The sequence below is a fragment of the Cydia amplana genome, chromosome 19, assembly GCF_948474715.1.
Source record: "Cydia amplana chromosome 19, ilCydAmpl1.1, whole genome shotgun sequence".
Lineage (NCBI taxonomy): Eukaryota > Metazoa > Arthropoda > Insecta > Lepidoptera > Tortricidae > Cydia > Cydia amplana.
The window spans coordinates 8,571,699-8,589,221 of record NC_086087.1 but is presented as its reverse complement, the minus strand read 5'-3'; the positions used below and the strand labels follow the sequence as shown (position 1 = coordinate 8,589,221).

General features: G+C 39.3%; 3 protein-coding genes across 3 annotated transcripts; 1 reads left to right on the top strand and 2 right to left on the bottom strand.

Moving 5' to 3' along the window:
- Nucleotides 1-1,600: 1,600 nt before the first annotated feature.
- On the bottom strand, nt 1,601-2,933 carry LOC134656747 (NAD-dependent protein deacylase Sirt4). Its single transcript, XM_063512262.1, has 4 exons — nt 2,726-2,933; nt 2,461-2,651; nt 2,149-2,376; nt 1,601-1,943 (listed from the first exon to the last, which is right to left on the bottom strand). Exons 1-4 carry the CDS (start codon nt 2,892-2,894, stop codon nt 1,626-1,628), a joined length of 906 nt encoding a protein of 301 aa, XP_063368332.1. The 5' UTR covers nt 2,895-2,933; the 3' UTR covers nt 1,601-1,625.
- A 495-nt stretch (nt 2,934-3,428) lies between these two features.
- On the top strand, nt 3,429-4,213 carry LOC134657053 (elongator complex protein 5). Its single transcript, XM_063512607.1, has one exon. It carries the CDS (start codon nt 3,441-3,443, stop codon nt 4,197-4,199), a length of 759 nt encoding a protein of 252 aa, XP_063368677.1. The 5' UTR covers nt 3,429-3,440; the 3' UTR covers nt 4,200-4,213.
- Nucleotides 4,214-6,923: 2,710 nt separating this feature from the next.
- LOC134657013 (eukaryotic translation initiation factor 4H-like) lies at nt 6,924-17,294 on the bottom strand. The gene is made up of 6 exons (XM_063512581.1): nt 17,154-17,294; nt 16,733-16,856; nt 15,929-16,110; nt 13,966-14,123; nt 10,328-10,579; nt 6,924-7,097 (listed from the first exon to the last, which is right to left on the bottom strand). The coding sequence occupies exons 1-6, from the start codon at nt 17,201-17,203 to the stop codon at nt 6,952-6,954; spliced, it is 912 nt and encodes a 303-aa protein (XP_063368651.1). The 5' UTR covers nt 17,204-17,294; the 3' UTR covers nt 6,924-6,951.
- Between the last annotated feature and the right edge of the window lie 229 nt (nt 17,295-17,523).

Here is a 17,523-nt window from a genome sequence, read left to right as displayed (position 1 = left end):
TCGGTTGAAGTGAATGTCTTAACAAATTGTGATGGATTAAGTCAAGACTAGGCATATGAAATGTTAAAACCTAGACGGGAGAGAGATGTTAGGAGAGGTTCCTGATGGCACAAAAGATTGGTCAACAATTATAATGGCATAGTTTAGTACTTTTGTCTAAGTGCTTAACTGGTGTACTTGCTTTCAATGAAGACTAAAGGTCTCTGCCTACTACACCGTATCATACCATGACCGTGCTATTAACGTATCAGGCACGGAATGTAACGCGACACGGACTACTATGCCCACTACACCGTGTCTACATCGTTTCATATCCGTGCGTAACGGGTTTAGTGCCCATAGTAACTGCGTATCATCCCCATAGCATCCGCCTATAATCCCCGTAGCATCCGCGTTTCATGCCCTTAGTACCCGCGTTTTATTCGCGAGAGCCAGACTCGTCAGAAAGAGCGAGCGAATGGTTATCATACTGGCAAGAGCGAGCAACAGATACGGCAACCCGTTTATAACGGGCTTAGAACGGTCACCATACGCGGTTGTAACCCGTATGCTCGCCGTTTCGCCGCCTGCACGCACCGTTCTAGCAACGTTGCGTGCCATGCACGGAGCGATTCGGCACCGGCAAAATATCCTCGCCGACAATTTTTGACGGTCCGTGCATGGCACGCCACGGGTATGGTCGGTGACGGAACGGGCTAATGGGCATAGTCTCATACTTTCTAATACAAAGAATATTTTTTTTCCTGACACGTTCATAGCACGGTCATGGTATGATACGGTGTAGTGGGCAGAGACCTTAATTAATGAAATACCAATGTGATAAAATTTTAGGCACCAACATGTTAAAATTTTAACTGGTATGTAAAATTAGACCTTCATTTTACGTATTCCCAATGTACAAAGTATCAAATCAATTGATCCAATGCAGAATGTAACATTGTGTTAAGTACTGATTTTATTTTTGAATATGTTCACACCTCGGACTTTGAAGATAGGTGTAACATGCATTTGTGATGAGAAAAAAGTAAATTAAGGATTTCATTGATGTAATTTAAGTGGTTAATACTTATTAGGTAGGTTCTACTGTATGTACTAACAAAAGTCATACGTTTTCACTTGAGCACTGCCGTATTTTTAACGTAGATTTGAAATAATTGTATACAATAGTAATAGCAATTGGTATTGTTATATTCTGATGTTTAACTTTATACATTCTATTCAATCACTCATTGTCTAGTACCAATCTCATCTAAATCCTTCCTATGATTATTGTGGTTCCTAAAGATGAAAATGACAGGCCTAGTAGGAAATTATTTAGGTATCTTATTTATTCCCGCTCAATGTTTAAGTAATGAATGTTAGCATCATACTGTACTTTTATTTGAATTGATTCAATTATATTACCTAGACATGATAAGCAGACAGAACAAGTACATTTTCAGTTCCCAGGACTCGTGTAAATCAATTCTGTATTCTTACCTCTTATTTTTATCAATATTAAAATGAAATGCCAAAAATGGGTTTTATTTGGAACTACATTTTAGTAAAACATGTATGATCATCACATAATGAGGTAGCCAGCATCACACTAATGATAATGAATAAATTAGCTAACTAAAATCAACTTATATTGTACATAAATGAGGTAATATATCTCCACACTTGGTAGATACTTTGATGTCTACAATATCGTCGGCTCTGGTAGGGCCTATATTTAATAAAGCTACTTCTTTTTTAGCTTCCTTAGCCTGTAGAATTATTCTATAACTTGAATAGACTGTCAAGCTGGAACCAACAACAAACGCAGCATCACTGCTAGAAACCTGATTCCTCACTTCTTCTACTCTGTGCTTTGGGACATTATCTCCAAAGAAAACAATGTCTGGCTTCAGAGGCCCTTCACACTTAGGGCACAAGGGAGCTCTAAATTGATCTACCTGTTCCTGAAATATAAAATGTAATTTAAACATGTATACATGCAGTCTTGATTGTTTGAGGATTGGCAACACTTTTTTTATAAAACTTGTAATAGTTCTAATCAAAGAATGTCTATTGGGTTATGTTTGGCACACTTCAGATCAAATGTGGGTAAAAACTGTTTGTCTCCCTAGCAAAAGTAATTAATTATACATGTCAACTTATACTTACTTTAGATAACTCAACATCACCATCAGGCCTTATCATAGTGAAACTGCTCTCCATGGCTGGATTATTTTTCATTAACGCCTCCTGCAGGTCATTCCTATCAATCTCATATGGGCAGCTCAAACATTTCACTACGTACCCAGAACCATGGAGCTCGATCACATATTTTGAACCAGCTTTCTGATGCAGACGATCAACATTCTGAGTCACAATTGCTGTCACTTTACCTGCCTAAAGATAAAAGAAAATGTTAGGTTTACCTAAGTTTTCTTTGTGTACTCATCTGTCACATGCTAAGACGCATATTCTTATTACCTTTTCTAAATTATTGATGGATAAGTGTGAAGTGTTTGGTTGTACACCACTAAACCGGGGCCAACCAACAAAGTTTCTAGCCCAGTATCTCTGCCTCACTTTTGGATACTTCACAAATTCCTGGTATTGAACTGGCTTGTGGTTACTGCGAGCGTATAAACCTACCTCTTCCGATCTATAATCAGGTATTCCTAATAAAATACAAAGCTTAATAATAAGTCGGTTTTCAGTAGCTAACAAAGTTAAATATGCTACATTTTCTCACCAGATTCTGTAGAAATACCCGCTCCAGTAAGAATTAATATTTTTTTATGCCTGCTGATAAATTCTCGGAGTATTTCAACATCTTTTGGCTCGGGTGGCTTATGTTTTGGCACATAAACAATCTGCCTAGTCAGTTCCTTTAAATTGTTAGGAAGAAATCGTGCAAACATTATGTAGCCTAAAAGACAACCGAGGTGTTAAACATTTGAAGTTAAAAGTTACCAATTTATTATCTAATTAATTAACAGAGAATTAATAAAAACAAAATACGTAAGTGTGTGACATATAAATAGATGACACTGACTGTCACATCAGCTGTCGCACGTTGACGTTTATATTGTATTTATAGTTGGTCAAACCAATTTGTCATTAAATAAAAACTATACTCATCCTTTTCTTTTGGGTGCTAGTGTTAGTGTAAGACAAAGATAGTATGATTCTCTCTGTCTATGTTTGAAATAAGACAGTTATTGACAAACTGTAGTTTCGTTCGAGATCTACTATAAATCGTCGAATATTAGCTACAGACCATGGTATAATAATATACTCCGCCTTTTATTAGACCATGCTACAGACATATTTTTGGTGCGTTTATATATTGACCTACAACGCAACCAAGAACGGGACGAGACAGTGACATTAATGTGTCAATTCCTAACATAACCTAAAAGTTGCACAAGTGCAATTTTTATCCCTTCATAAGTAGATAAACAAATATGACACTGTATAAATTAAAAACAGCACCAACAGTTCTAATAGAAGATGACTATGACAAAAATATAGTGTCGCTGCTTTTGGAATTGGCAAACTATGACAAACATGAATTGCATATGTTGTGTTATGAAAAGCCTGCCAGCTATTGGAAATGTGTTTTCAAAAACAATAATGTGATATTCCACGAAGATCCAAACATAGGACACCTAGAGGGACTTGGGAGTTCAAAATGTTCGGTGGTAATTGATTCCATAAACCAGATGTCCCTGTGCTTGGGATGGACAGACTGCTTAAAGCATTTAAGAAGGCTCATGTCCAGTACGAATGTTGTACAGTTAATATTTATACTACACAAAGACTGCTTATCTCATTCATCCAAGACACAAAGTCAATTGCATCACATAGCAAGTGCCATAGTTTCATATGATGCAGTAGATTCATCTAAAATATGGGTACAGTTAAAAAAGAGTGGTAAGATTGTTAAATCAGAAGAGATTCTTACATATGACAGCAGGACCTCAACTTTGAAGTCCAATATTGTAATAAAAAATAGAAAGAAGGAAGAGGAGCCAGCGAAGCCTTTGCCGAGTAGCCTGTCAACGTTCAAGATAGAAATGGACCAGACGGAGAAACTGGAGAAGTACAAACTGAAGCTGCCGTACATGAGTAAGATACACAGTGGAGAGAGTAAAGTCTACTATGAGCCCGATGCTGTAGATGACTGGGACGAGGAGGATCCTGATGAAGATCTTGATATTTAAATAAATGTACCATAAACATACTTCATAGTTTGAATTTAGTTTCATAATTTTTCAGCATGTTTTATCCCGGTTGACTTTTGTACACAGGTACACCCTACTTACTGCCACACTGTGTAGCTCAGAAAACATGCTGGATTTGACCAGACATTTTACCATATTTTTATAGGGGCCACAAAACTCACAAGGTTGTAGTCTTCTACCAATGTTAAGTCTGCACGCCAAGTGCAAATATTAGTAAGGTTCCCTGCCAAGTCAGTGGAAACTTAGCATAGGCAGACTCTATTTTATCTATTGGGGAAGGGCTGCCCTTCCCTGCTGCAATATATTTTTTGAAGTCACCATCAAACACTCTACAAAACATGTGGCGTTGTATGACGCCATCTACTTCTGCTGTCAATCTAAGGTACATATTTTTTCGTAGGCTTTACCTTTTCCGCAATCAAGATACACACTATATTGGCACAGTAAAAATAATCAAATAAATTCGAATTAAAAATATCAAGGTCTTTTTATTTATGGTTGGCGTCGGCATTATTTTGATTTAGCAAGTGAAGCTTGCCTCATTTCAATTGGCTTTAAATTTAAGGACCAGGTTTAACCTCTGAGTGACTCGAGGATATGTATGAGTTTCAAATGTTAATCGTAACACTTTTTGGCTGTATGTATGTAGTAATATAGGTTTAGGTTTACTGTTGCAACTATACTTACATACTTACTCAATTAATAAGTATGTCACTGATTCAAACTTTCACGATTTTTACACATTATTAAATTGTACAACGGGACTTAATCGCGTATCTAAGTTTTAAGATTTACCTCCGACGTTTCGAGGACGGCGTTGTCCCCGTGGTCTCGGAGAAGACTGGCTTAAGTTGACATCAGCATCTTCTAACCGAGCGAGTTTTTCGAACTACCCGCACTTGGTCTTATTTATCCGCTTGAACGTTTTGCGCACTAGGGATGTCACTCTGTCGACACACAACATTAACGATATTCGATTCGTCAGGTGAACAAGTCTGCCGTGGCTGAGCATTTACTGGAGTCAGGACCAAACCACTGGATTGAGCTGCATAACCCTAAAACCCTGTCCACGGATCGTCATTTCTACAGCAGGAAAGTACGGGAAGCCATTGAAATCAAAAAACATAGTAATTTCAATCGGGACGAGGGTTTCAAGATCTCATCCACATGGAATCCAGTCATTAGTAAATGTAAGCGTAAACGAATATCGACAGTCGATAAATCGAATATCGTTAGTGTTGTGTGTCGACAGAGTGACATCCCTAGTGCGCAAAACGTTCAAGCGGGTAAACAAGACCAAGTGCGGGTAGTTCGAAAAACTCGCGCGGTTAGAAGATGCTGATGTCAACTTAAGCCAGTCTTCTCCGAGACCACGGGGACAACGCCGTCCTCGAAACGTCGGAGGTAAATCTTAAAACTTAGATACGCGATTAAGTCCCGTTGTACAATTTAATAATAAGTATGTGCTCAGCATGCTGAAGTACAGTGACATGTTTTAATTTATGACCCATTTTCGTACCTTGTCACAGTGATAATCAATATGAAAGTCGCTAGAGACCTCATGCTGTCACTGTGACAAGGTACAAAAATGGGTCATAAATTAAAACATGTGACTGTACTTAGAATTTAGACGGAAAGACATGGAAGTATCGGAATTGGATATTGGAAGGAAACCCAATCCCCATCACAAACCCTTGGTTACAAAGAATCACTTTTTATTTATTTTTCTATAATCCGTTACATTTTTGCGATTTTTTTTTTATTTATTTGCCACGTAGCTTATCGACATTACATAAATATCTAATAAAGTAGAAATCCCAGTACGTGGAAGTTAATTTTATTAATGAAACCGTAATTACATCAGCTCTTAAACTATTTTCATAATTACTCATTCCGTGATTAAATTTTCGTGACCTAACAGACTAAACAATCGAATGGATAAACAAGTACAACAGTGAATCGGCAACGACGCAGACCGCCACATTTGAGAAACGAATATTTATTAATTACATAATATAACTAAATCAATTAGTTAACAAACGAACGAGAAGTTTTTCTTCTAATAAAAAAAATATATTATGCAAGCCACAGTTTATCGTACAAACAAGCCGGGAGAATTTAAAAGACATTCGACACTAGCAATTTAAATACTGCGAATGACATCGGACGCGCGCTCTAAAATGAGCGCGGGGTCTAATATAAGCTCATTAATGATAGATAATAAAGCTAACAAAATATATGTTAAAAATGATTTACAACCTCGTAACCTAACGAAAGCCTTCCAGTTCATATCTGACACTGGCACTGAGTGATCGGGGGCGCACATAGAGTACTAGTGCGGGTATAGTTTGTAGCTTTCTAATAGAGCCCGAAGGCTTATCCTATTGTCTATTGTTCAGTAAAACCGCTCGTGCCACGTGCCACAACCACCTGCATAAAAAAATCGGTACTTCGGTTACTGAGTGCCGGCGAGTCGAACGCTACAGAACCAGTCTAAAATGTGTCATCGAGATGCGTAACAAAGGCGCGTTATCGGAGAGCGCACCTACACTGGTTTTTTGAGTGTTGGACTAGCCCGCGCTCAGGTGCCAAATAGAATAATTAGGACCCTTTTTTGCAGGTAAGTAGCACGTGCGGTTTTACTGAACAATAGACAATAGGATTAGCCTTCGGGGTCTATTAGAAAGCTACAAACTATACGAGCAGACATCTCGGGGGGTACAGACACACGTTACTCGTTGGAGAGCTCCTTGAGCCGCTCCTCGCGGGGGCGCGCGCCGCCGAAGATGGACGACGCTTGCGACGTGGACGCCAGCGAATTCACCGGTTCCGTCACCGTTCGTGGCTGCAGCTTCAGCTTCGGTCGCCCCGTTGTATCTGCAAACAACAAAATAATGAATGAATGAATAACATTTATTTCAGGACAAGTCCGATAGTATGTTAGTAACAAGATGATTACTTAAAAATTCATTTAGGGTTTTAATAAGTAAGATTTATAGTTTGTTTTTTTTTAGCATTAGAAAGAACTTGAAAGAAGGTAAGCGATCTTGATATGTCTTTGAATTGAAAAACGTTTTTTAAAAATCAGTAACTATTACTTATGAAAGCAGAAGAATATAAATGATCGTATTAGATTCATAATTGTTACATATTTGCCGTAACTTATTTTTAAAATGTGTTTTTCAAATAAAAGACACATCAAGATTGTTTACCTTATTTCTAATGCTAAAAAAAACGAACTATAGGTGTATGTAATTTCGTCGGGTGACAAGTAAAAGTCACTAAGTACTATCAAAAAATTAAAGTAACAATGCACTTTATTACACTTGTAACACGGTTTATTGTCCAATAATTTCAATGATGTTAGTTAGTGACATTTACTTATCATCCGACGATTTACTACTGGCATTTAAAAAAAAAATTAAATCTCGTTCAACTTTATCGCAAAACATTATCATCTTCCTAGCGTTGTCCCGGTTTTTTGCCACGACTCGAGGCGGCTCGGTTTCCGTTCGGCAATAAATCTCAAGATTTTGCGGAGGCCCTAGTTTTTACGAAAGCGAAATGCCATCTGACCTTCGTCAGACAGAACGCGGTCGGGAAACCAATATTTACATATTTCATATAGTCGGGTGAAGTACAATGTGCTTTTACTACATCTACACATAAATAAACCAAAGGTTTCGTTTTAATTTGTCATAAACGTATACAGCCAGCCTATTATGGATAGCTTTATCCATCTTTATCCACGTGATAAAATAACTGTCACTGTTTAACACCGTGGGAAAGAAAGTGACGGACACCGTTTTATCACGCTGTCACGTAGACAAGAACGACCATCATATCCGTACAGAATTCGGTACCATAATTTTTTTTTTTTAAGTCTAATCTGCAATCGGCTGTTCTAGCCATAATCAGATGGTTTTTTTTTTTAGTTATTATTTAGGGTGGTGTTCCACTGAGCACCATCACCAGTTTGCGTGGGGGCTTATTGTCTCTGGTCAGCCCTAGAATGTGCCATCTTTTTAGCCTCGGTATGTAGTCTTGTTCGTGTAACAGGTTTCTGGCTAGTTCGTTACAGTGGTTTTGAAGTCTTTCCTTGTACTTTTTGCAGTATTTGTTTATCTCTTGTTTTATAGTTGGCAATTTCTGTGTATTCATGTATTTCACTATTTCTAACCAATAATGGTGCACACGTGATCATTCTTAGGGTTTTGTTTTGGAATCTTTGAAGTATTTCTAGGTTTGAGTTGCTGGCTGATCCCCACAGCTGTATTCCGTAGGTCCATATCGGTTTTATAATACATTTGTATATGAGTAGTTTGTTGTTAAGTGTTAGATTTGATTGTCTTCCAATCAGCCAGTATAAGCTCCTGCATTTGATGTCCGCTTCTTTTCTTTTCGTCTTGATGTGGTTGGCCCAGGTCAGTCTTCTGTCGAGGTGGAGTCCTAGATATTTGACACAGTTTTGGCTAGGAAGGGGTTCGCCTCTCATAGTCACTGGTGGGCAGTCTCCCTTGCGTAGTGTGAAGGTTATTTGGACAGATTTTATTACGCTGGATTTGATCCTCCAAATCTCGAGCCAATGTTCAATATTCTTTAGATGTGTTTGTAGTTTTTGTGATGCGATTTCAGGTCTTTTGTCACTAGCGAGACAAGCTGTGTCATCCGCATAGGTTGCTGTGATCACTTCATCAGAGACCGGTAGGTCGGCAGTGTAGAAGGAGTATAATACTGGACCGAGGACAGATCCTTGTGGGACTGATGCTTTGATGTCATATAGGCTTGATGTCTCTTCACCAAATTTGACTTGGAATTTTCTATCTAACAGGTATGACTTAAGGACCATGTAGTATGAGTTAGGCAGTCTTGTTTTTAGTTTGTATAACAGGCCTTCATGCCATACTTTATCGAAGGCTTGCTGGATATCGAGGAAGACGGCAGCACAGTATTCCTTACATTCCAGTGTGTTTATTATCTTTGTTACAACTCTGTGAACCTGTTCGACTGTAGAGTGTTGTTCCCTGAAGCCAAATTGATGATTAGGGATGATGTTTTCCATTTCTAGTATGGGTTTTAATCTTCTTAGGAACATTTTTTAAAATACCTTGGATATTGTTGGGAGGAGACTTATTGGTCTGTATGAGGTAGGCTCTGTAGGTGGTTTCCCAGGTTTTGGCAGCATACAAATTTGTGAGACTTTCCACAGTTTAGGATAATAGTGCAGTCTTAGGATAGCATTAAAGAGCATGCACAAAAATACAACTGGTTTTCTTGGTAGGCGTTTCAGTATTTCTGCAGTGATGAGGTCAAAGCCCGGTGCTTTTTTATAGCCCATACGGTACCATAAATGGGGATAAATAATAGTCCTAGAATCACTGAATTTTCACGTGGCAATAATCTTCTCGCGGGCCGCGAACGGGCTCGCCGCCTTTTTCCTAGCGGCCCGATAAAAATGTATACCTACGTATATAGGAGGGAGACTCGAATGAACCCGTTTTGGACGACAGCGGCGGCGGCCCGCCGCACCGTCTCGTCTGCGGCCTTAAAAGTCTCGTCTCGTCTCGTCGACAATAATAGTACATTACTGCAGAGGCCGTGAAGTAAGGGATTGCAGGACGAGATTGCGGTAGATAGAGATGCGGATAAAGCGAGTCTTGCAATCCCTGTTCCGGCCAAGGATTGTATAGTGCTTTTGTCAAACATGTATCGCTTTCGATCCGCGATGTACTTAGGGGGCATTCCACGAGAATGTCGCTTACGTAACGACATTATTCTAATACTTCTGAAAATGCTGAGTAAGCTATATTGGGTCTGTTAATATTTCACGACTTGGCTAAGAAATTGGCAGTATAATCTAGAACTTTAGGGATTTGATTAAGGTAGCTGCCATACAAGGCGGGAGCGTTACGTAAGCGACATTCTCGTGGAATGCCCCTTAGTCACTAAATCGGCTGGAAAACTATCCAACCAGCGATATTTTTGGCTCCTTGGCCTAGGTCAAGAAGTAATGTAAGGAGCCATAAATGAGCAATTTCATGTTTTTATTTCGTGACATTAACACATACAGTATTTTGGAGTATGTTTGAGAAAAAGCGCACACATACCCGGGCGGGAGTTGGGCATGTCATCGAAGTTGCGCCGGGGCGGGGCTCCGCCGACGCCGCCGGGTCCGCCGGGCCCCGCGCCGGCGCCGGGGCGGGCGCCGGCGACGGGCGCCGGGCGCGCGCCCATGCGGCCCCAGTCCTGCGCGCGCGGCTCCTCGGACGGGCCGCGCGAGCCGCGCGACTCGGCGCGCACGTCGCCGCTCCACCGGTCGTTGCCGCCCCCCCCGCCCCCGCCCCCGCCGCGCTCGCGATCTGCAACATGTTACAATTTTCATTCCTCCGACGACCCTGGGTGACTTTCCAGGGTTTTTGTCCGTCAAAATTTCCCCTCCCCCGTCAGGATTTTTTTGGGTTCCGTACCCAAAGGGTAAAAACGGGACCCTATTACTAAGACTCCGCTGTCCGTCCGACCGTCCGTCACCAGGCTGTATCTCACGAACCGTGATAGCTAGACAGTTGAAATTTTCACAGACGATGTATTTCTGTTGCCGCTATAACAACAAATACTAAAAACAGAATAAAATAAAGATTTAAGTGGGGCTCCCATACAACAAACGTGATTTTTGACCGAAGTTAAACAACGTCGGGTGGGGTCAGTACTTGGATGGGTGACCGTTTTTTTGCTTGTTTTGCTCTATTTTTTGTTGATGGTGCGGAACCCTCCGTGCGCGAGTCCGACTCGCACTTGGCCGGTTTTTAGTCCTCCATCCGACCTCGCCTGACCCTTCAGAGCTAGCGAAAAGCTTGGAGTTAAAACGAAAGGAAAGGTTATGTAGCAGATCCAGCATGTGAGGGCCGGAGAGAAGTAGCGAAAAATACCTGCTCAATAAAGTTAAAACGATTTAAAAATCTTCGAGACCCAGAGGTCTAATTAAAGATGACTCCCTAATTGATCTCCTTCCGTAAAAAAATATACATTTTAGCTCCAAATATGCTTACAAAAAGCAAAGATATTCCTGACTTTCTAGTTTGTGATATACCACCGAACGGACAGCAGGCAAAGTGTAATATGGCTTACGTTTTTCCATGTTTAGCTCCGGAACCCTAAGAATGAAAGGTTGCATCCACACAGTGCGGAAAAACACAAGAACCCACACAAATGCTTGAGGAAATATTGGAAATCAATAGTCTGAGAGTGAATGTCTAACGACGTAGTCCACATTATTTGAGGAAAGAAAACATAAAAGTTGAGGATGGTAAATAAATAGGAACCACATAATTCGTGACCTTATAATATCAAGCCTCGGTTTTATTAGCAATGAGGATTATGTATATAAGTATGTGATAAGTAAGGTACTATCTTTATCATTTTTATGCCTAGACGCTACTTATGACAGGAGCTAATCAGCTGACAAAATGTGCATAAATCGCAATTCAGCTACGGATTTAGACTAATGTGGTTAAAAGCCAGTGATCAGGGATTCTCGAACTTTACGCCCGGAACATCGCGACGTTGTCTCCGAAGCCTCGGATACCGATAACTTGACTAAGCCGACTCAAGATTCTAGCTAGAGTATACCTATATTTTGTAAGCAAAATAACCACCCCTGTAAACGATATGTGATTTTTGTATTATTTTCATCTCTAAATTTAAAAATTAAAGATACAAACCTTAAATTTGATATTCTTATGCTATTAGAATATATGAAATTAGTAGTTACAAACTCAAAAAAATACAATTCAACACGCACACAACACACAATAATGCGTGAAAGAAAAAGCTCAGAATACTCGCACAAATTACATTGTCAGTGAATGAAATACAACACTAAACGCAGTAAAAACCCATGTATCAGTGGTTCCCAAAGGTGACTGGGCTCCAAAGCCTCCGACCCACCTAACAAATACTGCCAAATCCGGGACCCACCTCTTGGCCGTCTTAAAAAGGGGGCATATAATGTTATTGGTGACGCTCAGATTCCCTAATAGTTTCAGGGCCCACTAAATATTCACTCGCGACCCATAGTTTGGGAAATGCTGCCTTGTATGGTTGTGAATGATAATAAAAGAAACAGGAAATTCCCAGACTAAACCTTGTCCTTCTGTTATACCACATATACTAATATGACACTTAAATTACCTACTCAATTTTTTTGGCCCAACCTTATTTTTAATTTATTTTTTTATTTAAGAGGCAAACGAGCAGACGCATCTCCCGATGGGAAGTTATTACCGCCGCCCATGGACACCATTTAGTGGCCTTTAAGATGGGAGTATGCTCTTATCTTGAAAGGTTGATCTGTCATTGTAGTACAAAATTTAATCAAAAGCAGAATGATTGGATGGAAAATTGGCCAATGACACTATCATTTCAATATCAATACATATTATAAATAATCTGTGTCTGTATGTTCGCGATAAACTCAAAAACTACTGTACGGATTTTCATACGGTTTTCACCTATCAATAGAGTGATTCTTAAGGAAGGTTTTAGTGTATAATTTGTAAAGTTTTAGTATAAATTCGTTGAACTATCCGTGCGAAGCCGGGGCGGGTCGCTAGTTAGTATATAAGTACTTCCTAATCATGCATACAAATGTGTGTGTGCCATGTGGTTCACCAACAATACAAGTGATATAGAAATGTACACTCAATGGATAAAAGCAAGCAAATGATGTGATGTCACATGATCTTTTGATATAATGTACAGTGAAACTGGACATACAATGAAATTCAAACAAATGTATGCTTTAGCCTAGCTAGAGCATAAATTTTTATCACAATTTTGATTAAACTAGGTATCAAAACTGAGCACTATTGGTTGTTGTCTTATTCTACTTTAACCCTTCTAGTCTCAGGCAAAGGCATTATACAATGTCAAAATGCGTTTGACTTTTGATACTAGAGAGATTGTATGAATATGGCTGTGGGAATCAACAGGTAACTTATACTTGGTCAACCAGATCTTGACAGTAGAAAAAGGCGGCAAATTTGAAAAATGTAGGGGCGAAGGGATATCGCCCCATAGAAAATTAGAATTTCGCGCCTTTTTTTACTGACAAGATTTGGTTGACCAGCTATTTCTGTAATGTCAAGGGCTCTCTCCCTAACTTCTCACAGGTAGTTTGTATTCCTGTTATTTCAAATAAATTTTCATTGTATGTCCACAGCGATGGCACAAAATAGATACAGTACAGAAGTCAATCACATGTATGTACTTCACTTTTCATACCTACGCTCGGCGGTCGCTCTAGGGTTGTCAACTATGACTTATGCACAAAAAACTATCGTGGTAGTGGCACTCGTATCTGGTAGAGGTCGGGGCGGGGTGCTTACCTACCTAACTGTTCTGTTTAACGTTAAAACGAACCATCGAAATACAAGCAGATACCTACTTACCTCTCCGAAACCACTAGCTAGGTAGCTTAAAAAACGACAATTCACCGTTTAATGTTGAATTTAAACAACCGTCCACTGAACAGTTCTAATAACTTTTTTTTGTTTCTCCATAATTGCACAAAAAAGTTCACAGACGCGTGTCTCAAGCGGTCGACACTCGCGCTCGCACTGGTCCCAACCGGTCCGAGATATCGTGTCCGTGAGCAGTGTCTATGTGTGCGTTGCTCGAGCGCACTTTGTATGTAGATTGATTTCTGTACTGTATCTGTTTTGTGGCGATGGTTAGTAGCGGATGTTACCATGAGGAAACCCTCCACCCTGGTGCCGGGGCGCGCGGCGCTCGGCGTCGAAGTGGTCGTACATACCGCGGCCGCCGTCCCGCCGGAAGCCGTCGCGGCCGCCGCCGTCACGCCCGCGCCCACCGTCCCGTCGGCCGCGGTCGAAACCGCCGCCCCCTCTGCAAATATACACATTTGTGTCACATCAAAATATCTTTATTTATCATAAAAGCGGTGGTGGCCGAGTGGATATTCACTGGACTTTCAATCCGGAGGTCGCGATGTATACAGCCATTTTATTTGTGTATTGCAGCATATTTTTTACAAAATTATGTAACAAATCAGTTTATGGAGAGCTAGTTCGTTTTTTTTACAAAATTATGTAACAAATCAGTTCATGGAGAGCTATAGTTCGTTTTTAGGGTTCCGTAGCCAAATGGCAAAAAACGGAACCCTTATAGATTCGTCATGTCTGTCTGTCTGTCCGTCTGTCCGTCCGTATGTCACAGCCACTTTTCTCCGAAACTATAAGAACTATACTGTTGAAACTTGGTAAGTAGATGTATTCTGTGAACCGCATTAAGATTTTCACACAAAAATAGAAAAAAAACAATACATTTTTGGGGTTCCCCATACTTCGAACTGAAACTCAAAAAAAAATTTTTCATCAAACGCATACGTGTGGGGTATCTATGGATAGGTCTTCAAAAATGATATTGAGGTTTCTAATATCATTTTTTTCTAAACTGAATAGTTTGCGCGAGAGACACTTCCAAAGTGCTAAAATGTGTGTCCCCCCCCCCCTGTAACTTCTAAAATAAGAGAATGATAAAACTAAAAAAAATATATGATGTACATTACCATGTAAACTTCCACCGAAAATTGGTTTGAACGAGATCTAGTAAGTAGTTTTTTTTTTTATACGTCATAAATCGCCTAAATACGGAACCCTTCATGGGCGAGTCCGACTCGCACTTGGCCGCTTTTTTTTAGCATTAGTTAGAAAGAACTTGCAAGAAAGTAAGCAATCTTGACATGTCTTTTAATTGAAAAACGCTTTTTAAAAATCAAAAACTATTACTTATAAAAGCAGAAGAATATAAATGATCGTATTAGATTCATACATGTTACATATTTGCCGTAAATTATTTTTAAAATGTGTTTTTCTAATAAAAGACACATCAAGATTGTTTACTTTATTTCTAATGCTAAAAAAACGAACTATAGGGCCACTCAGGGAGAGAACAGAGTTATGCTATCTGTTAAGAAAGGTCAGGGTCTTACTTTTAAGAAAGTAGGCTAGTCCATAGACAAGACATCCCCTAGACTGAGCATAGTAACGCTACCCCCTCTGCCACTTATACGGTAGTTTTACTCTATCTTCGAGTCAATCCCGTGCCGTGATTGGTCCGTGTCTTTGAACGGACCAATCACGGCACGGGATTCGCTCACCTCGTCCCCCCGCACCCCCGTATTTTTGGCAGCATCGGTTTCATGAAATAATTGCTCTAAACTCAGTCTAGAGGATTCCTAGTCTATGGGCTAGTCACTAGTCATACCGTAACAATTAGACGTATTTAACGAGGTGTGAATCAGCTATTAGGTAATTTGTTTGCACTAAAAATATTTGTTAAAAAAAGTGTCAGTCTGTTCTAGAGTGTACAATTTGTTTTAAAATTTCATCCACAATTTTACTCACAGCCTAGTTCCAGACTAAACTACAACTATAGTTATTTAATCTTATACCTTTAAATGATCAATTCTTGCATATTTATTTATTTATATATATATTTCGGGGATCTCGGAAACGGCTCTAACAATTTCGATGAAATTTGGTATATGGGGGTTTTCAGGGGCGAAAAATCGATCTAGCTAGGTCTTATCTCTGGGGAAACGCGAATTTTTGAGATTTTATAGGTTTTCCGAGCAAAGCTCGGTCTCCCAGATATTGTACCTAATTTAAGACATTTGGGTGCTGACTTACCGATCATTTCGTTTTTCCTCTGCCACATCAATTTTTATGTAATTTCCGTCCACATTGAGAAGACCATTCATTTCAATGGCTTTGATCAAGTCATCAAGGTATTCAAATTCTACATAGCAGAACCCTTTGAATCTGTCTGTTTCTTTGTCCATCACTAATCGCACATTTTTAATGGATAGATTCTGAAACAGAGAAAATAGTAGGTATCAGTCAATGTTAAAAAACATATACTTCATATTAGATATTTTATGTACAGTAGCCATCAGATATATCGGAGCGGCCAAGGTGCTCACAAATATCTGAACACGCCTCTATTGTCAAGGCGTTTAAGTGCGTGTTCAGATATTTTTGAGCACCTCGGCCGCTGCGATATATCTGATGGCGACTGTACAGAGATGTAAAGAATTCAAGTCTATTAGACAAAACAATGAAGAATTTGCATTATAATACTATACAACCGCAGCTTAAGTAAATATTGCCAGGATAACTGATAGTTCATGTCACACCCGGGAGAGTGAATGAAGTACAATATGTATTATTTCAATAATTGTTTATAATAAACTCAACAAAAAGTGGAGAAACACCATGTTACACAAGAATAGTTGTAGTCAAATAAACACTTAACTAATTTAGTCTATTTTTTTTTTAATAAACCAACAACACAATATCATTTTTATTATGTATTAAAATAACGTTTATCATCCTGGTAAATAATATTGAAATTCAAGTAAGAAAATTAGTACTACTTTGCATGGTATGATTGGCATGTAATCAGTAATCAATCAGGTAATGAATAGTACTTACGGGAAAAATTCTGTTAATATCTCCTTGAATGATATCACCGGGTAAGTTTCCAACGTATGCCTTGTATGGTGGCTCGGTGGGAAGCGGGCGCCCGCCCGCTGTCCTTCGGCCTCCGCCGAAGTCCCTAACATAACCAAGGAATATTATAACCTATAAAATTGTATCACACGCACTTCTTTTAACACAATCATATCATACATGATTTTCACTGTTATTAACGCGACAATAATACCGTTTAAATTCACATATTAACTCTAAAAACCGTAATTTCAGAATATGTTATCGCATTGCCAAAACACGGGAAATTGCTGATAGGAGCGGTCAAGCGCCGCTATAATAGGGAAATCCATTTGCAGAAAGGTAAGATAGATATAAAATAGTGTTCTAAAAGGCCTATTGAATAATATTTTTGACTTTATACCTAGGATTTCCATCGTCGAAACCACTGCGACCTGCCATGTTTAGAAACATGGAACACTGAGCGCGCGCGCATCAATTTCTAGAGGAGCAGCCATTACTTTTTTTCAAGTAACAACATTTTAATTGAATTTACACCAAAATGTAACAAAAACATGTTTAATTTGAGAAACAAGTATATTTTGAATCGCCCAGAAAAATCTAGTTTTCGAAAAGATTTTAATAATGGTACCTTACTGCACTATCAATATTGGTTTCTTGGACTCGAGCGATCCGAGGGTGTAAAAACAGTTTAAATTCATAGACAACATAGAACTAGTTTATTGACTGACGGTCCAAAACTTGTTCGCATTTCCGTAGCACGTGAATTCGAA